The sequence below is a fragment of the Buteo buteo genome, chromosome 24, assembly GCF_964188355.1.
Source record: "Buteo buteo chromosome 24, bButBut1.hap1.1, whole genome shotgun sequence".
Classification (NCBI taxonomy): domain Eukaryota; kingdom Metazoa; phylum Chordata; class Aves; order Accipitriformes; family Accipitridae; genus Buteo; species Buteo buteo.
In genome coordinates this window covers 17,445,944-17,465,012 of record NC_134194.1, presented here as the reverse complement: position 1 = coordinate 17,465,012, position 19,069 = coordinate 17,445,944, and the positions used below count along the sequence as shown (strand labels likewise).

Here is a 19,069-nt window from a genome sequence, read left to right as displayed (position 1 = left end):
CACCAAACTGGCAAGCTGACGAAAAGCCTTTATGGGAAGAATATGTGTACTGCTAATTCTGGTGACAAACACCCAACAATAGTAGCATGCTGAAGCTTACAGCAATTTATATTTCACTGTGTACTTGCCAGAAATGAAGCATGTTATATTTAGACCAACTGGAAGGAAAATCTCAGACACTAACTCAAATCACAAAACAAGGAGTAGAATTAACTCTGATCACAACCTTTAAAATAGATTGCTACAGAAATAAGAGTGCATGCACATTGACTGTTGTCCTGGTTTCGGCTGGGATAGAGTTAATTTTCTTTCTAGTAGCTGGTATAGTGTTATGTTTTGGATTCAGTATGAGAAGAATGTTGATAACACACTGATGTTTTCAGTTGTTGCTAAGTAGTGTTTATACCAAGTCAAGGATTTTTCAGTTTCTCATGCCCAGCCAGCAAGAAGGCTGGAGGGGCACAAGGAGTTGGGAGGGGACACAGCTGGGACAGCTGACCCAAACTGGCCAAAGGGATGTTCCATACCATGTGATGTCATACCCAGTATATAAACTGGGGGGGAGTTGCCCTAGGGGGATCGCTGCTCAGGAACTAACTGGGCGTCAGTTGGCAAGTGGTGAGCAATTGCATTGTGCATCACTTGTTTTGTATATTCCAGTCCTTTTATTATTATTGTCATTTTACTATTGTTATTATTATCATTATTAGTTTCTTCCTTTCTGTCCTATTAAACTGTTCTTATCTCAACCCATGAGTTTTACCTTTTTCCTTCCAATTCCCCCATCCCACTGTGTGGGGGGAGCGAGTGAGCAGCTGCGTGGTGCTTAGTGCTCGCCAGGGTTAAACCACAACAACTGTACAAGTTGACTGTACAAGTATCACAATATTCATGACTTAAATAGCTTCTTAGAGTATAACTGAGCTGGCAAAATATCTTATTTTCAAGGGGATTTTTCTTTTGTCTGTTGAAAGCACAGATCAACAGAAGGATATGCTGTGCAATAGAGGGCTGATGGGCCTTACACATTTTCTCTACATTATTCCCAAGACATTTAAAAAACATGATTTACTTCTCCCTGCATATCAGTTTATCTCCATTCCTGGTTTTAAAATTTTTTCTCCCCTCTGCATTGCTGCAGCAGCTCTAAATGACTGGAGTGATTCATTCCATCATTCCAGTATGGTTTTGTATTTCAATTCTAAACCATTTCCAACCACAGATTTTTGCTATTGAAACTGTTTCTTTTTATGACATTTTTGGAAAAAATACATGATGTTTGAATAATAAGAGCTAGGTAAAATCAAATTTTGCTTTCAGTTCCAACTCTGATTGTAGAATTTTAGCTGCTTGTGGTCATTTGAATTCGTTGTATGGGGGTCCACTTTTACATTCCTAATTGAGATGAATATTTAGGGGTCATCTGAGGAGAAGACAGTCTTTTTAGCAGGAATTTGGGAAACTTGCTGACAAAGACTTGAAAATACGTCTGGCAAGGAACAGAAATCAATCTTAGTGGTTACTATATGCAGTATCTTAAAGCTGCTTACATTTTAGTGATAACGGGCATTTATGATGCTTCATAAAGAATACTTCTTTCAAACCAAATCTCAGAAATGAAAACAACAGCATTTTCTTGCAGTCTGGACCATATTTTAGAATACCTTCAGTATTTGGTAGTTAAAATAGGAAGATACAGTCCTGTTTTGCTCTGCTTTAGCATAGACTCTACCTCTCCCTTAAAAATCTGGATTCATCTTGCAGTGAATTCCACTTTGGTTTTCAGCATGTTCACACAGATTGTTGCTCCTGAGTCACTCTGATAGTATTATTAATCTACTTATTAAGCTGTCACAACATAGCATAGCTTTTAGTTTAGATAGCTACGTTCTATTTACAACTGCTAGTCAAGGAAAGCATCTGTATTTTCTACCTTACCTTTGATTAAGTAGTAATAAAATTTGCCTACTATTTTTTATTAATTCCATGAGCTTTAAAGGTGCAATTTCTATAGCCTGTGACTTTTTTCTATACAGATTTAGTGTAATCAATGAGATTATTTTATTTTCTATGTTATTTTCTCAGTATTTTCTACATTTAGTGGCTTTCAAAAGAAAAATCTGATGTGCATAAACATTCTATAAAATTATTTTATGTTTATATAAATTTTGCTATCATGTTTAAAGTTATTCCTGTCCTATATTTGTGTAGTTAACATGTATATTACTTTGTTTGTTTTCAGACGTTTGGAACAAAACCTCATCAAAATCATTCCCCCTGGAGCTTTTACCCAGTACAAGAAGCTTAAGAGAATGTAAGTTTTAATAAGACCAACATGCAAGAGCAATCATGAATCTTCTAGCTTCAATTTCAGTAACTGTATTTTAGAAACATATTGGCAATTTCTATGTTGAAATCACTGGGGATTGCACAAATAATCTCTTCAAAGTGTAAGCAACAATGGAATTTGGTTCAGGATGCCTAACAGTGCATGAAATCCTTACTAATGCTTAATTTCACTTCCTATTATAAACAATGTGAGCTAATTAGTTGTTAGTCTGTTCAAACTTCAAATCTGCTTCCTCAGAAAATATTTTAAGTTCAATTTTTTTTTCTCATTAATTCTGGTATCTGTTTGCACCACTTCAATTTAGTTGACCCCAGTTATAGCAGGAGTGCATGTTCTTGCGGAGTAGTTAAGATTTTTTTGTAGTGCATTCAATGTCCTGATGTTGAAATGGTTTGACTGTTTACAAGAAAACAAAGAAACCTGCTGGAGCTTGTTTTCTCGGTTTCTTAATCACCGGTAGATACCCAGACAATTCTTTTCTTATTAGCTTTTGTTTTCTCTTTGGATTTAAAAAAAATAAAAAATCCTGATTTGTAGCAGTGCTCTCATGCAGATAACCTGGGCATTCCCCCTCGTCAGTCTTTCTCTTCATTTTTAAGTGATACATGAGAGATGATGTGACAGTAGTACAATGACACAGACAATGGTAAAACAAGTTACTCCTGCTTCACCATAGTACCGAGAATGTTGATGGGTACCACTGGACCAGTAACTTCCAGAAGTCATTCAGGCTTTGTAGCTCAGTGCTAAGGCTGCTAGAAAGGTGCCTTGACAGTTCTTGTTTTCTGATGTGAACAATACTTACTGGAATTAAGAAACTGTCAGTTCATTTCACAGAAGACACTGGATTATCAGATAGTTAATGCTTTGGGAAACCGAAATGATCTTGCGCTGTACCTTTGGATTTAAGGGTAAAATTCCTATGTTTGCCAGGCCAAACTTATCAACTTCCTAGAGCTGAAGAGCTGTAAATATGTATCTTAATATTTAACAGGTCAAATCATCAATCTTATAGAGTCTCTATTCTTCTGTCTCACTTTCAATATAGCTGTATGTATTTTTAAAGAAGTACTGTATTAGATAGCAAGATGGTAATTTCAGTGAAAAATGATGGATCCCTTTTCAGTGACCTAACTTGTAACTTTTTCATTATTAAAGTCACTACTTAATTCTTTCTGAGGTATGACTAATTTTAGATTTTGGCAATGTTTTACTGTCCTTTCATTTTTCATGACTGGTGAACTCTAGTTTTATGGGAGTTGACCAAAATAATGTTCTTTAACTTGACTAGCTGCTCAACCCAATGCGGCACTTAGTATGTGAAATGATTAATGTTAGAATTTCACAGCAGAATTCCATTAGCAAGTTGTGTTAAGAGCTTTCTGGAGTATAATTTGCATACTCATTGAGATCTGAATTCATAGTTAAGTAATAAGTTATTGTGCCAGATGATCTGTATCAAAGCTTAGCTAGTGTGACAGCATGTTGTGGAAGAACTTGGGATAGATAGCTAGGCTGCAGAATGCCCCATAACAAACATGGTGTTTTGCTATTTGGTTATTGACCTGTCTCCTTGTTAAAGTTTTATTCCTGCTGGACAGTGAGGCTCTAAATTGGGCATCACTGTTGTTACATAAAGTTTAATTGAGGATATTTGTTCCACTATTTGAAGAGATTATTGACATCATCTTTTCAGTGTGCAAGATTCCCAGTTTTGTTAACACAAAAATATACTTTGGTCAACAGACTACCTCTTAAAACAAAAGAATTATCCATCCTTTTCCTTATAGGGGAAGGACATGTTTGGTATCACTGAAGTTGTCAGCCTTTCTTAATTTCAGTCACTTTGATTTCAATGAGCAGTGATAGCATGATTTAATTAATTGATGCCCTACCCAGGGTACAAATGAAGAACGTTATTATTATTGTTGTTGTTACTATTATTATTAACTATTATTTATAACAATTCTTTTATATAATTCAGAGGATAGTATTATCATAACATTGTGAATTGTATTGTATTTTTCTCCTTCTGGTGAATAAATATGCAAGAATGCTAGGGATCCTAGACTGCTCACTTGTAGTTCTCTCAGTATTTTGATTGTTTACTGAGTATTTCCTGCAAGGTTATGCAGTTTTCTTTTCTTAAATAATTGGATAACTGAGATTAATTTTTAGGTAAAAGCCAGTTGTCCAAGATAATCTTTATATGACTTGATATTAATAGGTCAAGATGATAGCAGAAGATGCATGTATATTAATTCAAGTGTTACATTTGCATCTAGCAGAAGTTTGATGTTTAGATGGTCTCTTCAATAGCTTGCAAGATGGGACAGTTATTATGGTGATTGGGTTTTAGCAAAGCAGCTGAAATCTTTTGTCTTAGACTTCATCATAATTGCTCCCATCTTTTCACACAATTAATTACATGAAGCTAAATATATCTGTCTCAGAAGGAAGATTTGGCACCTGTAGGATTCAAATATGCAGTTGAATGATACAATTTGGGATGATGGTTCCCCTGATTTTAGGGTGAATATAACAGGTCCTAGCTCTGTGCTCAATTATTCAAGGGTTTTAGAAGAGGTTTGAGGTGCTTGGAGGAGATACATCACATCTTCAGAGACAGAAGTTGTTGTCATTATTACATGAAGTATCCAGGCCCAGACATGCCATTTTGAATTCATTTACATAGCAGTTGAGCTTGTACCATAGGTCTGTAACTTCTAGCCTATGAGTTCCAAAGTTTATGGCATTACCTCCCATTTTGTCTTTGCTTTTTCTGAGGCTTTTCACTAACAAGTTTGTAGCACAAGACTAAGAGCCAACTACATAGATCCACTTTGAAAGATGTGGTTGTACCTCTCTAGCCCTGATGCTTGCAGGGAATTTCATATTGTCAAATCAATTTTACCATATATTAGCAGAAAACACATTGAGATTTCACAATGTCCTCAGTAGCTCTGTGGCTTTGCTACTTTTGTTAAGCAGATTCTAAAAACTAAACCATATATGACATGGATTTTTGCTGAATACTCTTGTCAAATGAGAACAGTCCATTTTACATGTTAGCGATAATCAAGTAATCTGTTTCTAATAATATTAGTCGACAAAGAGAATATTCATCCAATGCTATTAATAGTTTTGCATTTGGCTACGTCTAAAAATAAATCTGTTTTGTTTCAAAACCTTTTACAGTAAAGACATTTAAGCCATACAGTCATATGTTATACAGTGACTCACAGGGTATCCTTGCTTCCCTGGTGCAAAGTCAAAAACAGTTTATGTCCCTAACTGGTAAATGAGCAGAGCCACCCTCCAAGGTGTCTTCAACAACCTTTTGAAAGAAGATCTCTACCGTGCTGTCAGAGGTGCAGGGAGACTAGTATGAGATGACTAATGTATTCCCTGCCTGGGTGGAATCCTGATAAGTTTATTATGTTTCCAGCTAAAGAGCTACATTTCCACTGAGTGATTCAGAGATACCCCAAACTATGAAAATGAGCCTTAAGTGATCTAAATTGACTTAGCTGTCGTGCAGGTTAGAAAAACCCGTATCTCCGTCTTAAGATAAATCAAACACGGAATAGGATGATCTTACCAAAGCAGACCAAAGGAAGGGAACAAAAGTACAAGGACATAATCGAATCCCTTTGCCTCAGTCAAGTCAGAAGGAGATGGAGCCTCCTTATCCAACAGCAGTGGAGCTTGGGCTCTAATGGAAAGGAAATAATGTGTCTAATTATCTTCTAATGCTGATTGTAGTGCATCTGCATGAAGTGAGTGAGTGTCATCACCCAGCATGGCATTTATGCACGTTCAGGCACCATTAGTTAGTTATACATTCATTAGCATCCAGACATGGGGAGAGAGAAAGGATGGAAATGTTGAAATGTAGCAAATCAATAAAATAGTGCTGAAATACTTGTTTCAAAAACTAGATGCCCCTTTTCAGATGCTCGCCATTGTTCAGAAAACTCATGATTTCATGTCATTGTAATAGATTTTAATATGTTCCTCAATAAATAGATAGCATAGATTCACATCAGAATTCTTCATACATAAGAATTACTAGATAAAAAGCAGCAAATGCTACCAGGCAGTCTAAACAAGTTTCACAGAAACCTGTATAAAAAATAAATATTCCTACTTTCATTGTCACAAATTTGGCTGCTGTGAGTTGAGCTGAAGAAACCTTCACTGAACACTGTCCTTGTAGGCAGGATGTTGTAACAGAAAACATCAGTAGGTTGCAGACCAGTTGTTTCATGAGCCTTACAAAAGAACTGAGCCTCATAAAAGAACCAAAGAATATCCTATTTTATATGGCTAGATTTGAAAACAGTTAGAGGACTTAATTAAAATTTTAACCAACAGAATTTGTAGCTCGAAACATATACAGAATAGAAAACTCTCTTACTTTCTGATTCCTTCTTGTTCAAGTGATGTTTAGAGTCTGACTGGGTTCCTTAGCATGTGCCCCAGTGGAAATAACAGTGAAGATGTACATGAAATCCTGCATTAGTCCAGCTATCACTGAAAAGATTTGATACTACTGGTACAAGCTGATACCAACTGTCAGTGAATGCAACAAGGTGGCTGAAAGTTATGCCTGTAGCTAAGCATCTGGTTGAGCTGATTGACAGAAAGATTGGATTGCAGTGATAGTCATGATAAGGCACCCAGTTCTGATCATCTGGGTCCCAAGTGTAGTAATTTTGGCTCCATATATAAAGAAATTGTGGCATAGTCTATATTTATCTTTGTGTACTTGGTTGGTTGTGATTAAAATTGAAAGGTATTTTCCAAACCAGGAGCACGCTTCCCCCTGAAAATGACAGCAGACTATAACTGAATTCCACTCACATCACAGCTGAAAGGGTGGAACTTGCTTGGGCTCTCTGACAGGGTCTGCAGCACGCTGGGTGTTCCCCACAGTGCTGCTGGTTTCAAAGGTCCACGATTTCCATTCAGATGCTCAAAGGCTTTCCTTAGTGTCTGAAAAGTCTAGGCAGACCTGCCAGTGGTGTGTCAACCCTCTTCTCGCCTGCTTCACCAGATCACACTCATTGTAGAATTTTGTACTGCTTGTTTTCTCTAGGCCATTAAAAACCAAACATCACCAGTAGAGTGCCAAACTCCTCAGTGACACTGGTGCCTCCTTTGGGATCAGGGGCTGGGTAGTCTGTTTCCCATGACTTTTCCCATTGATATTAAACAGAGATGGTGTGGGAAAAGTCTTACCTCAGAAGAATTTTATCATCCTAAGAATTACTGATATTGTTTCATATAAATTGAGATAAGCCCTCGGTGGAATTTCCTGGGGTTTTGATGGGAAAGTTGTTTGACTATACTACATGTTTCTGGTATTTATGCATATGTTCATCTTTACATCTCATTTACCACAAGGCTGCTTCTCTTAGACAAACACAGTCTTGCTGCCACCTCAGAAGCCATTCCCCTGGTGCCTACACCATGTTGACACCATTAATCCCACCATCTTCCTTAATGCATGTCCAGCTACCTTAGAAAACTTCTCCTCAGCTTATCTATGATTTCACTTCTAATCAAAATATGATCTTCTGTACTGTTATAGAGTGAGCTTTCCATGCCTGCATTTAAACATTCAGACAACTTTTATGCCTTGTCACAGGCTGCTCCTCATGCTTGAGGGCCACCCCACAGAGTCACAATGCAATCTCCATTATTAATACTTCTTAAGATGGTTTTATCAACCATTTTTTTTTCAATGGCCTACCTCACTGTTGTTCTTCAAAGCTCTTCATAAAACTCTTCATTTCAATATCCATAAAATGAAAGGCCTTATTAACAGGGGAGCTGCCAATTTATTGAGGCTATGGCCTGTCGTGCTGACTAATGTTTCCTGATCATTCCTGGAATTTGCCTATCTGTGTCTTTACATAACTCATAATTTCTCTGAGGTAATTTGATCTTATAGTTCTGTGTTTGTATCAAGTATATTCTTCCAATAAACTACAGCTAAAATATTTTCATCAAATTCCTGTTTACGAATATTTTTTTAATCCTCTCTTCTCTTTGCAGAGATATCAGCAAGAATCAGATATCTGACATTGCACCTGACGCATTCAAAGGCTTGAAATCTCTCATTTCATTGTAAGTAGAAAATAGAACTGAATGGGCATTTGGGGAGAGCTTGCATGTAAGAGAAATAAAAATGATAATGTGCTGTCTGGGACAACTTATGTTTCTGTGTGCAATTGCCAGCTTGTGTGAAGCATCTGATCTTTTGTAAATGAAAAATTGGTCATGAAGGTTAGAAGAAGGAACTGTTTACACATCTCTAGTAAGTTCTTTTATAGATGAACCCCAAGGTTACTGACTTGTTCATTTCTTTAAATCAGTGCACTAGTTGATCTACTGTACCTGCAAGCTAATCTATGCCCCCCAACTCATCATGGCTCACAAAAACCTCATCATAGCTCAGACACTGTTTGGTGGTGCTAATCAGGGAGGAGTTAAGAGGAAATACTTCCATACTGAATTTTTCTTCTCTATTAAAGAACTGAGATTGCACTCACTTGTGAGTTTTTTGGTTTATTTGGTTTTGGGGTGGTTTTTTTTCAAACTAGGAAGGAAGAACCTAAGCTTTTAAGAAAATGTTTATATTTCTCAGCTGTAATTACTACTTTATTAAGCTGGAAGGGGACTAAAATATGACTTCATACAGAAGATAAAAGGAAGGTAGTATCTCTTGACAACCATTCATTTCTCTTTATAGAACACAGAAACTGTTTTAGCACCAAGTTGAATTAAAATGTAGCCATATTTCAATCTAGCTACCCGCAGCACTGTTAACACAGTGGAGCTTTTAATGGGTAAAAGGAGCAATACAAGGTCAGAAGCTGCATATGGAGAATGAACTGGAGTAGAGTGTTAGAAAGAGCCCCAGGTTGAGAGAAGAGGGTAAGCTGAACTGGAATGATATTTACCTGCATTAATTTTAAAGACAGTTTTAAAACATTTAGCTCTTTAATATTCATACAACACAGTTTGATTTTTAAGAGTGTACTTTATTTCTAAAAGCTGCCATAATTTTATTCTCTGAATACCAGATAATTCTAACAACCTATATAACTTGTTGACTAGTACTAATATTAGAAGGTTATTCAGTACTAAACTTATATGTTGCAGTAAACTTCTGAGCCAGAATGCAGAAGGATGGGCCTTTTTTTGTGCCCTGAATCCAGCTGGGAGAATGCCAGAAGTACATATTAAGTGTTGCTAGCCTTTGTTGAATAGTTAGAGTGGTGTTATTCAACATGCTGTGGAAATGGTCAAATCCTTCAATGCTGTCTGGAAACGATTCAGTAGGAGAATGACATTTACTGAACACTGCAGTTTTGGCTTAGTATGAAACTACTGCTGATGCTGCAATGCTACAGCTTTCTGGTCTTGGCAAACCTCCTGGCTATGAGCAAGCTGGACAGGCAAGACATTTCTACTGGGGTTGACTTCCCAACTCAGAATTTATTTGGCTTTAGCTATTAGCTACTTCAGATGCCCCCAAGTGGCCTCAGGAGTGGGACAGAACACATCAGAGTGGACAGAGAGGAAATGAGAATATAAACTGGGCAGGAATTTATAGTGTTTTGACTCGCACACAGAAGCAAGTGAAATGCCTGTGTATTCCTTGCCCAGTCATCCAAAATGATATTTTAAGTAAATGGTGTTTAAATATGTTTATATCCAAGTGGGTAAAATAGTGCTTAAGTTAATGGTAGGAGGTTACAAGGGGGAAGAGAGAGGGTAGAGAGATGAGATGCAGCACAGAAAGGGCTATAGTAAGGGAACTGCCTCTGAGCAGTCTTTTCTTTGTTCAGCATTTGTCTCTGCCTCAGTTTCCTTCTACTGCAGCCACACAAAGCTGTTGTAACGCACAGTCTGTTTCTCCTTTCTTTGGCAGACTGGTGTCTAGGACAGTATCGACTCCAGCCTTGAAATTGTCAGCCTCCTCCTCTAAGTTCAGTTGTCCATTGTGCTTGCCATTGGCTTTTACTTTCTTTTGAAAGGTTTTATTCTTGCTGTTCATTGCAGGTAGGTCTTACAAATCTTTTACCTATGGCTGATAGGCAAGAGTTAGTTTCCTGATCTTTCATGACCTGTCACCTAGACCTCTGGCAGGTTCTTCCCTGTTGGTCACTTCTGTAGTTGTTTCAGTTTCTGAGCCCTAGATATCTTTATGGAACAAGCTTATCTGCTGTGCTGCAGAATCTGGGTTTCTCTGAAGAAACCTTCCCCAGGCTTCTACTTCTGAGAAGTAGAGGATCTTCTTTCATCTGATCTCTGCTAGAGCCACCAGTACAGTTCTGTCAACTGCAGAAAGACAAGTAAGTGCAAGAGAAGAAACTTCCTTTGAAGTTTGCCAAGCCTCCCAACGAAACTGCCAAAGGGGAGAGAACAAGGAGGTAGAAATGAAGTAAAACAGTTTGCTTACTAGTGTTTTCCCTTTTAGGCCGCTCAGTCTTTTTGGTGCCTGAGGCCCCAAAAACTTTAGTCAGCTGCATACCCTGAAGGAATACTGCTCTGCACACAATGCTTCAGCTCAGCTGAGAGTAACTTTTATTTTTCATATATGTAACTCAAATGTGATCAGTGGCATACATTTTAATGAGACACCATCGAGGTTTAATCTGTGCACAGAGCAGCTGGACTTTTCAGCTGGCTAAGTTAAACAAGAATAAAGGAGGGGAAAATATTAATGCACAAATGAAAGTAAGCAACTTTGTTTCCATTTAAAATGGAGCTCTGCTGCACTGCCTAAAATCCTTGCTTTTTTTTCCTCTGCATTATTCCCATTTTCTGCTCCTCCCTTTACTCCCTGCTTCCATGCAATTGCAGTGTTCTCTATGGGTCTAAGAGAGTGAAAGTGCTTATCTGGAAGACAGCCAACATTGTTAGTCTAACTGGCTAATGGAAGCCTATATATAGTGGGTTGCTACACTACTTTCTTCTGAAGTTAACTTAGGTTAGTGTTTCCAGGCAGAACTGTTTCTCAGAGTACTCTGCCTATTGTACCTATGTAGAGATAGAAAAAAAATGGTGTATTATAGTTTTCAAAACACAGGAATGTTTATTAAACACGGGAATGTTTATTACAGAAGCAGTTTCCCCTAAAATGTATAAAACTTAAATCTTTTAAAAGAGCTGAATGATCCATATGCTAGCAGGTCATAGGTTTTTATTTTAAATCTATATGTTTTCTCTAACAAGAAATCCACCTATGGGAGTCAAACAGGTCACAAAGTCTTAACACTTTAAATAAGCCATTTCTACCTTAGGTTCTCTCTGCATTTAACAAGAGAAAGGCAAGCTTGTTCTTGTAAGGACTCAAGACTTCTCCATTCCCCACACACAGGAAGAAAAAAATTGTTTTCTCCATGCCCATTTTTCAGTAGGATTTTATGCCTTTTCATATAATGACTCTGTGGAACAAGGAATTCCTACTCTGTTTTTCTTAGAAATATTTGGGCATGTACATAATTTTTTTTCTTCTTCACAGAGTTTTCTGGCTTTTCCTTTTCCCCTTGTTGTGTCACATGCAGGTGGCACTGTGAATCACTGGTCACCTCTGGGTCTGTATGTTCTGTGGATTTAATCCTGTTACAGTGTCTGAAGTTCCCTTTCAAAATTTAGGCACTAGGGCTTGGATCCTTAGCATATTTTGGTATGAACCAAACTTCAAACCTGTTTATGGACAAAACTGAAGATACAGTAAGATCCACCCTCTGGTTTTGAGAGAATAGAGCTGTGGAGAGACTGCTATAAAGCCATTGTGGAGAATGGAGGGTGTTGTGAATCAAGGCCTGAGAAAAAGGATCTTTAGTCTTAAAGATGCTACTCTGAGTTCTGGGAGGAAGGAGTTATGTTGCATAATTTCAGTGACAGCTGTTGGACAAATAAACTGCTTGTCTCTACCAAAGCCTCCCCTCTTGAAAAAGTGGAAGTATTTCTCTGTCTCAAAGAGATGATATAAGGGTGTATACATTGAAGGCTGTGAGACGTAGTGATGCTGCAGTACTTGGGACCTTATGAAATATCCAAGATGAGAAACAAATAATTAGAAGATTTGACTCTCAAAAAATAGTAAGCAGCACAGATGTAAGTGAGCCATGATAAGATAGCCATGGCTTTTGTGTTGGAAGGATTAGACTTGCCATCCAGTACTTCTTTCCATATAAACATGAGAGCAAGTAATACCCTTGCATTGAGAAGTGTGGCAAAATTGGTTGCTGCAAAAGAATGTGTTATCTTAATTTTAAGCAAAAGTTTGAGAAATTCTCTATTTGTAGTACACTGTGTTTGTGTTACATACTTAGAGTTACACTTAGCTGGAGTTGGAGTGGTTAATAACTCAGAGCAGAACATGGGGGCTAAGTTATGAATAGTTTCATGTTTCAAGATTGCTGCATGCACTTTCTGAAGTAAATTAATTTTTTATTTAATCAACTCAAAATCTGTCTAATATCAGTGAGAGGATTGTATCAGCATTTGGTTATTGTTAAAAGTATCGAAGATGAATGTTATTCTTGGGGTCAGTAAACTTCCCACAAATGTAGGTTTGGAAGGCCATATCCAGACTGTCTGGGGACATTTTATGAGATATGACAAAATAGTCTAAGCCTTCAGTGTGTTAAACTGAATGAATAAATTTTAGACCACTGCAGACAGAGAATTCCTTTGCTTTTGTTCATATACTGAATTAAGCTAGTGAACAATTTAAAAGCTTAGATCAGCCTGGGCACAAAGACAAGAGACAGCTTACATTTTGACATAGCAGTCCCATTTAGACCATCATCTCCTGGGTGATGATGTATGTGGTGTCATTCATGGTGATTTGAAATCTGCAATAAAATACTGTCTATTGCAATAACTGCCAAACTTATTTTAAGGTAACAAATTGCTTTGGATAGTTCTACTGTGATTTATTTAGCCTAACTTGTTCTGAAGAAATATGAAATAGTGCAGGGAAAAAAAATTACATGTCTAAGTGTCTTTCAGATATTAGAAATTTATTGCTGTTTTTACCCCTATCAATTCCCCCTCTTTTGAAAACTTGAATTCTTATTGAGCCTGTGCCATTGTATGCAGCTTGGGAAATATAATTCTTCCTAGCAAGAATTGTTTTCACAGTCTGAAGGCAAGTTAAAAGCATTCTGAGGACTGAAAAAGACATTGCATAAAGTCAAAATTTGACACTTCAGTAAGAATGTTTCAGCCAAGCCAAAATAAAGGAACTCTTAGCTGGAAACCATATGGTGTAGAGTAGGGGATTCTGTGCTAGGCTTTCATACCCCCAAAAAGTTCTGTGTCATCTTCCAGGGAAAAATCTCTATATTCTGGGATCTGACTTAACAAAGCAGCTAAATTGCAACTACATTTGCAAGTAAGGTAGGCTGATGAACTGTAAAATAAAGGCAACACAGCAATTATTGTTTCACACCCTTAGAAGGTGGTATGCTAAACTTCAGTGTATATGAAATGCCATGTGTTAGTAAAGTCTTTGCAAATTCCTTAATTTTAAAATTGTTCAAGAGGTCAGAATGTCTAGAGACTATGAAGAATCAGTGAGACTTTTATATTTCAAGACCCTGCCGCTGAAGCCATACAGGCCACCATAGGGGTGGAATGTATTGGGTTTGTGTGGCAAGGTTTTGGTAGCAGAGGGGGTTACAGGGGTGGCTTCTGTGAGAAGCTGCTGGAAGCTTCCCCTGTGTCCAACAGAGCCCATACCAGCCGGCTCTAAGATGGACCCACCGCCAGCCAAGGCCGAGCCAATCGGCGACAGTGGTAGCGCCTCTGTGATAACATATTTAAGAAGGAAAAAAAGTTGCAGGGCACACAGAAACGGCAGCTGGAGAGAGGAGTGAGAACATGTGAGAGAAACAACCCTGCAGACACCAAGGTCAGTGAAGAAGGAGGGGGAGGAGATGCTCCAGGCACCGGAGCAGAGATCCCCCTGCAGCCTGGGGGGAAGACCATGGTGAGGCAGGCTGTCCCCCTGCGGCCCATGGAGGTCCACAGTGGAGCAGATCTCCACCTGCAGCCCAGGGAGGACCCCACGCTGGAGCAGGTGGGTGCCTGAAGGAGGCTGTGACCCCATGGGAAGCCCACGCTGGAGCAGGCTCCTGGCAGGACCTGTGGCCCTGTGGAGAGAGGAGCTCACACTGGAGCAGGTTTTCTGGCAAGACTTGTGACCCCACGGGGGGCCCACACTGGAGCAATGTGCTCCTGAAGGACTGCACGCCATGGAAGGGACCCATGCTGGAGCAGTTCGTGAAGAACTGCAGCCCGTGGGAAGGACCCACGTTGGAGAAGTTCGTGGAGGACTGTCTCCCATGGGAGGGACCCCACATTGGAGCAGGGGAAGAGTGTGAGGAGTCCTGCCCCTGAAGAGGATGAAGTGGCAGAGATAACATGTGATGAACTAGCTGTAAATCCATTCCCCGTCCCCCTGTGCCACTGCGGGGGGTAGGTAAAGAATCTGGGAGTGAAGTTGTGCCTGGGAAGAAGGGAGGAGTGGAGGCAAGGTGTTTTGAGATTTGGTTTTATTTCTCATTACTCTACTCTGGTTGATTGGTAATAAATTGAGTTAATTTTTCCCCAAGTCAAGTCTGTTTTGCTTGTGACAGTAATTAGTGAGTAATCTTTCTTGTCCTTATCTTGACTCACAAGCTCTTTATTATATTTTCTCTCCCCTGTCCAGCTGAGGAGGGAGGAGTGATAGAGCAGCTTTGGTGGGCACCTGACATCCAGCCAGGGTCAAGCCACCACAGTTTTTTACACACTTATTTACATTCTCACCCAAGATAACATACTTGTTGCTATGTGTGCTTCCAGTGCTTTCTTTGTCTAGTATGTCCCAAGCATTTAGATGAATCTATTCAGGGACTATTTTCACTGTTTAATCTTTATTTTTAACTACTTAGAACATCAGTTGGATCAATCTGCAAAACTTCAAGTTTAGTAGTAACAATAATTGTTTAACTGGAAATTTAATATTCAATTGTGTCTTGGAATAGATACATTTTGGGGGGAATATTAAAATATGATGCCAGAATCAGGCTGAAGAAACATAACGTCTCATTATGACTTTTATATATTTGTATAATTTCTTATTGTAGATCCATAATAACTCTTCAGCTGAATAGGGTGCTGCTTCCAGGGATCTCCTCCAATGCTTGCAGTGCAGCCAGGGGTCTGTGCTTTATGTGTGCTGTCCTTCCCATTGCTTGGAAGGTTGATGGCAGCCTGAAAACTGCTGCAAGTTGTGAGCCAATCTGCCAGGTACTTTTGAAGAACTGTAGCTTGTGGTTTGTGGCCATGCTGAAAGCGTTTAGCTGTGAACTGGCAAGCTGATGGCTCTACGTGCCTCTAAGAATATAGCCCTCAGATGGTTCAGCTGCACCTGTGCCATAACAGCAACTTGCTGAAGTTAGAAAGCCACCTGCAAAAAATTTGAGAAAAATTTGCTTGAGTTAAAAATACAGTGAATGATTCTTCACACTGGTCATTCTGGTATTAGATACACCTGCCTTGTGGAAAAGACAAGAATAAAATTCATGCACTGGTAAGTCTGATGTGTTTGCACGCCTTTGTGACTGTTTTCTCCATTCAGACTGGTTTCCATCTTTGTAAAAAAGACTCCCATGTGTAGTGAGAAGAGAAAGAAAGGAACAAAAAGAAAACAGATACTTACTTGTCTCTCAGTCAGTTTTGACTTAGTCTCTAGTTGCCACTTTTAAGATTAGCATTGTGAATATAAAATTAAGCTATAGCTCACTTTTCTCTTTCTCCCCAAATGTACATCATGTTTAGGGCGATATCTTCTCCACCTGACAGTAAATGGTATTCGTCAGACCTGTGGCTAACTTGGTCTCCCAGCAGAGTTGAGAAGCAAATGAACAATCAGGAGCACACAATAAAAATTTTAATAATTTTTTTGTGTTCTAATAAATGTCATTCTGATTCACTGATTCACTGTCTATTGGCAGGAACTACTGAACTGATTTTATTTTTATTACATATTAACTTTGTTAGTGTATTTTTAACAAAAAATATTTGGGGTCTAAATTCCAGATGCTAGGTGATAAAAGGAGGGTTGTATTCCTGTGCCAAGCTTGCACAGGAGCCAGGACACCTGCATGTCCTGCAACATATGTGAGGGATGCAAGTGAACATACATTTTTAGAACTCGTAATGCCATAGGCAAATCTCCTAAAATTTACCTCTGTTTGTAAAAGCATGGGAGATTTAAATTAAGTTCTTGAATTGACTTGGCTGAGTTTCCTGTTATATGGCCTTTTGAAGTTTTTTTTGTTGATGTTTGGGGTTTTTGTTTTGTTTCATTTTTTCCCAAAGCTGCTATTCTGTAAACATTGTGGTGCGTGCTAGTGAGATGGGCAGAACAAGAGGATGTAGAGGAAAGTGGCTGCAATAACGGAGTGTACGTAACCTGGCCAGTCTTTTCTGCAGGCTAACTCATTCATAGTACTATTAGGAGCGCAGCAGTTGATACATTCAGAACAAAAGCATCTTGGATCAAGAACCTGAACAATATTCATATTTGTTGGTATGAGTATGCTTTCCTGTCTTAGAAAAAATGAGAGCTCTGAGGAAAGCAAAAGTTTCTGTGGTTTTCATTAGAGTAAATGGAAATAAGGAACTCAAGAAATGAGATGCAATACCTTACATATCTCCTCTTCCCTCCTCTTTGCTTCTTTCTGTAGGACCATTTGACTTCAGCTCTGGCATGGCATACAGACAATGGCATTAGCTAATTTGGCTCTGTAGTGCTGAACATGAATATGAATTAGAGACAAGTGCCTGAGCTCTCATACTGACTTTTGTTTAGCTGTTAATTTGTTCAAATGTTAATGTGCCACATGCACATAAGCCCAATTAGGTTTGAAAATGCTTATTTTCTTTTCATGGCTTCTAAAAATTGAAGTTTTGTTTTATTTTATAAGTTATTTTAATCTTTTTTTATTTGTCTCAAGATAATAAAGAGGATGTATAAACACATCCAAGGTTTAAAATTCAGTGGAACACTGCACTATGACCTTCTGACTCTTAAATTAAAAGTAAATGAAAAATTACTCTAATAAGAATCTTATTTGATATTTGCATTTAGTAGTACCATAACTAACAACGGCACTGGGTGCAAGTGTTGAGATTTCTTTAAGGTTTTACTTTACATAAGTGTTTTTATCTCTACAGCCAGAATAACCCTTAGTCTGGAGTGGGGTGTAGGGTTCGGCGTTCGGAAGATCTCACAATGTCACGGAAAGTTAGAGGGTTAGTCGCAGCCTTGTGATGTACCTGTAACCCCACCTCCCCTTGTTAGTATAAAAGGAATTAACTGCGCAATAAAAGGGGGAAGTTGGCGCTCACACTGTGTGTGTTATCTGTCTCTTTCCCTGGTCCGGGCTGACCAGTGATCTAAGCGTGGCACCTTGATATGTAGCGAACGCTACAGTGGGGATTTTTTTACTTCTTTCTATGGGCATTTTGTAAAGCTTAGCCTCTGAACTCTTTCTTCTATACTGTAGTATTATGCATTATTGATCAGCTTTAATGATCCTGCTACTTCACAAAACTAAGGAAGATGTTCATCTAACATCACAGGGCTTATAATCTAAACTTTGTATAGAGATGATGCACTTGCTAAAGAAATGTTCAGAAAGAGTGGAAACTGAAACGGAAATATACTGGATTCTGTGGGCATTAACTTAATATTTTAAACTTTTCTAAATATTTTATTTGCAGAGGGTTTGCTTTTGCTTCCTGATACAGGTGCTTAGATCAGTTACTTTATTCAGAAAGAAGTCCGAGAATCAGCGATTTGGATGTTGTTTTAGAGCCCAGTGAAATTCAGTGACTTGAATATTATCTCATGTTTTGCAACTGCTATCTAGAAGGACCTGCTAGACCTTTCAAAGTTCAGCCATCATTTTTCTGTCTAGTTTAGGGTAGAGTATAAAAAACTACGTACATTACATGAAATTTTGTTGAAGTAGGAAATTGTGTGTGTCTTCTGAAGCTGAAATTAGGAAACAATTAGAAAAAATTACTGGTACTAGCATTCATGATGCACAAAAAACACTAACTGTAACAGCACATTAAAAGCCAGCCTCCTGACTCTGCAGTAGATAAAGAGAAATTATGTTACATTTGTTTAGAGAAAATATGATGCTAGATAATCATTAGTTTCTTGGGTAGCAGTTCAGTTCCTGCTAAACTACAAAAGTAATGAAAAATGAAGTTTCAAGTTTAGATTTTCATATCTAAGTGATGTATTTTATTTAGATTCATTTTATTTAGGCTCAGAAATGAGCTGATCTGGGAACTCTCCCACAGAGGTGATATACTTCCAATGACTGATGAAGAGTAAACTGAAGTGGCGATACTCTAGGAAGGCCAGAGGGTATTGTAAATGGCCCATCATGCTAAGTGTTTGTTTTTCAGTATGTTCAACTCACCATAATATTTTAAATGTTGAAAGACAGGGTAAGCCAGAATTTCAGCCAGCATCCAAGACTCACATTGCTATTTGATTCATTGCTAGCATATTAGTCCACATTAAAAAGTTAGGGAATTAACCAGTTTAGTGACACATAAGGAACAAAGTTTTGGCATGCTTCTCTGTAGACCACAGAAATTACATAAACACTGTTTTCC

The 19,069-nt window shown here is 38.3% G+C and overlaps 1 protein-coding gene across 2 annotated transcripts in view; it reads left to right on the top strand.

The window, feature by feature from the left end:
* Positions 1 to 19,069, top strand: part of SLIT3 (slit guidance ligand 3) — a 537,089-nt gene that overhangs the window by 359,327 nt on the left and 158,693 nt on the right. For both annotated transcript variants that reach the window (XM_075056287.1, XM_075056286.1), the window contains exons 11-12: positions 2,243 to 2,314; positions 8,414 to 8,485. In XM_075056287.1, coding sequence (XP_074912388.1) covers positions 2,243 to 2,314; positions 8,414 to 8,485 — 144 coding nt within the window. The remainder of the gene's footprint in view (positions 1 to 2,242; positions 2,315 to 8,413; positions 8,486 to 19,069) is intronic.